This window comes from Eurypyga helias, unplaced genomic scaffold, assembly GCF_000690775.1.
Source record: "Eurypyga helias isolate BGI_N326 unplaced genomic scaffold, ASM69077v1 scaffold20214, whole genome shotgun sequence".
In the NCBI taxonomy this organism is placed as follows: Eukaryota; Metazoa; Chordata; class Aves; order Eurypygiformes; family Eurypygidae; genus Eurypyga; species Eurypyga helias.
Window position 1 is genome coordinate 1405 of NW_010247173.1, and position 1385 is coordinate 2789.

The 1385-nt window shown below is 56.0% G+C and overlaps 1 protein-coding gene across 1 annotated transcript; it reads left to right on the forward strand.

Annotated features, from left to right (window-relative positions):
- Nucleotides 1-255: 255 nt before the first annotated feature.
- On the forward strand, nucleotides 256-1148 carry SHISA2 (shisa family member 2; the record flags this gene model as incomplete). The annotated part of the gene is made up of 1 exon (XM_010150660.1): nucleotides 256-1148. A coding segment is annotated over one exon (554 nt), but the record flags the coding sequence as incomplete, so codon positions are not given.
- Nucleotides 1149-1385: the final 237 nt, after the last annotated feature.

Here is a 1385-nt window from a genome sequence, read left to right on the forward strand (position 1 = left end):
GTTGTCCTCTGTCAAGGCATGAGCCGTGGGTTTTCTTCCCTGCTAGAAGCTTTAAGGATGCTTTTGGAAACCCCAGCCCTTGGTTTTAGCAGCCCTTTTCATCTCCTGTGCGTAAAGTGCTCGGCTGCACACGCAGTTGCCGGAGCTCGCCCTGTGCTGGGGTAGGTGGGCTCGGTGGGGGGGACGGGACCTTCTGTCAGAACTGCTGAGGTTTGTCCTTGCCCCCCAGTGACAACATTTTCCTTCCCGTTGCAGTGCCCATCTACGTGCCGTTCCTCATCGTTGGGTCAGTATTTGTCGCCTTCATCATCCTGGGGTCGCTGGTGGCAGCCTGCTGCTGCAGATGCCTGCGGCCCAAGCAGGAGCCCCAGCAGAGCCGAGCCCCCGGGGGCACCCGTCTGATGGAGACTATCCCCATGATCCCAAGTGCCAGCACCTCCCGGGGCTCCTCCTCCCGCCAGTCGAGCACCGCCACCAGCTCCAGCTCCAGCGCCAACTCAGGGGCCAGAGCCCCCCCGACCAGGTCCCAGACCAACTGCTGTTTGCCCGAAGGGACCATGAACAACGTCTACGTCAACATGCCGACAAACTTCTCGGTGCTGAACTGCCAGCAGGCTACCCAGATCGTGCCGCACCAGGGGCAGTACCTGCACCCCCAGTACGTGGGCTACGCCGTGCAGCACGACTCGATGCCGCTGACCCCCGTGCCCCCCTTCCTGGATGGTTTGCAGAGCGGCTACAGGCAGATCCAGTCTCCCTACCCGCACACCAACAGCGAGCAGAAGATGTACCCCGCGGTGACTGTGTAGCGCTGACGCCTTCCTCCCCCTCCCTGCCCGGCAGATTTTAATATCTAAACTGAACGGAGGAGACGTACTTCCCTGGAACGAAGCTCCCAGAACATCACTTGTAAATAATTTCGAAAGGCTCATGCATGTCAGACAGTGTTTATAAACCATTTATTTTCATCGGGGTCCGTTGCCAGAAACTGTAGGATGATATCTCTGAATTAACGTTGCCAGATACGCTCTCATTCCAGCGCGTGATTTACAGCGGCGAAGGATTACGCTGAAAATGCATATGCATTGCCGATCGCTGCACTTGCGAGATAAATGCCGGAGCCCGTTAAGTGCCCTTCAGGTAGGACATGGTCAGAAGTATTTGCCTAATTAATTCCTAGAAAGAGTTTTGTTACGCTGTACAAGACCGCAGTGCTTAAGAAACCTCTTCTCTCCCAGCTCCTTCGCAACATTTCCCATTGCTTTACAGACAATCATAACTGGGCGCCGAACAGTGCAATCCCTGCGTGTGGGGTGCTGGTACCAGCCCCTGTGGTTTCTTCGGGGTGAAATGCTTGGTCTTCTTAGCCTTGTGAAGACCAATAT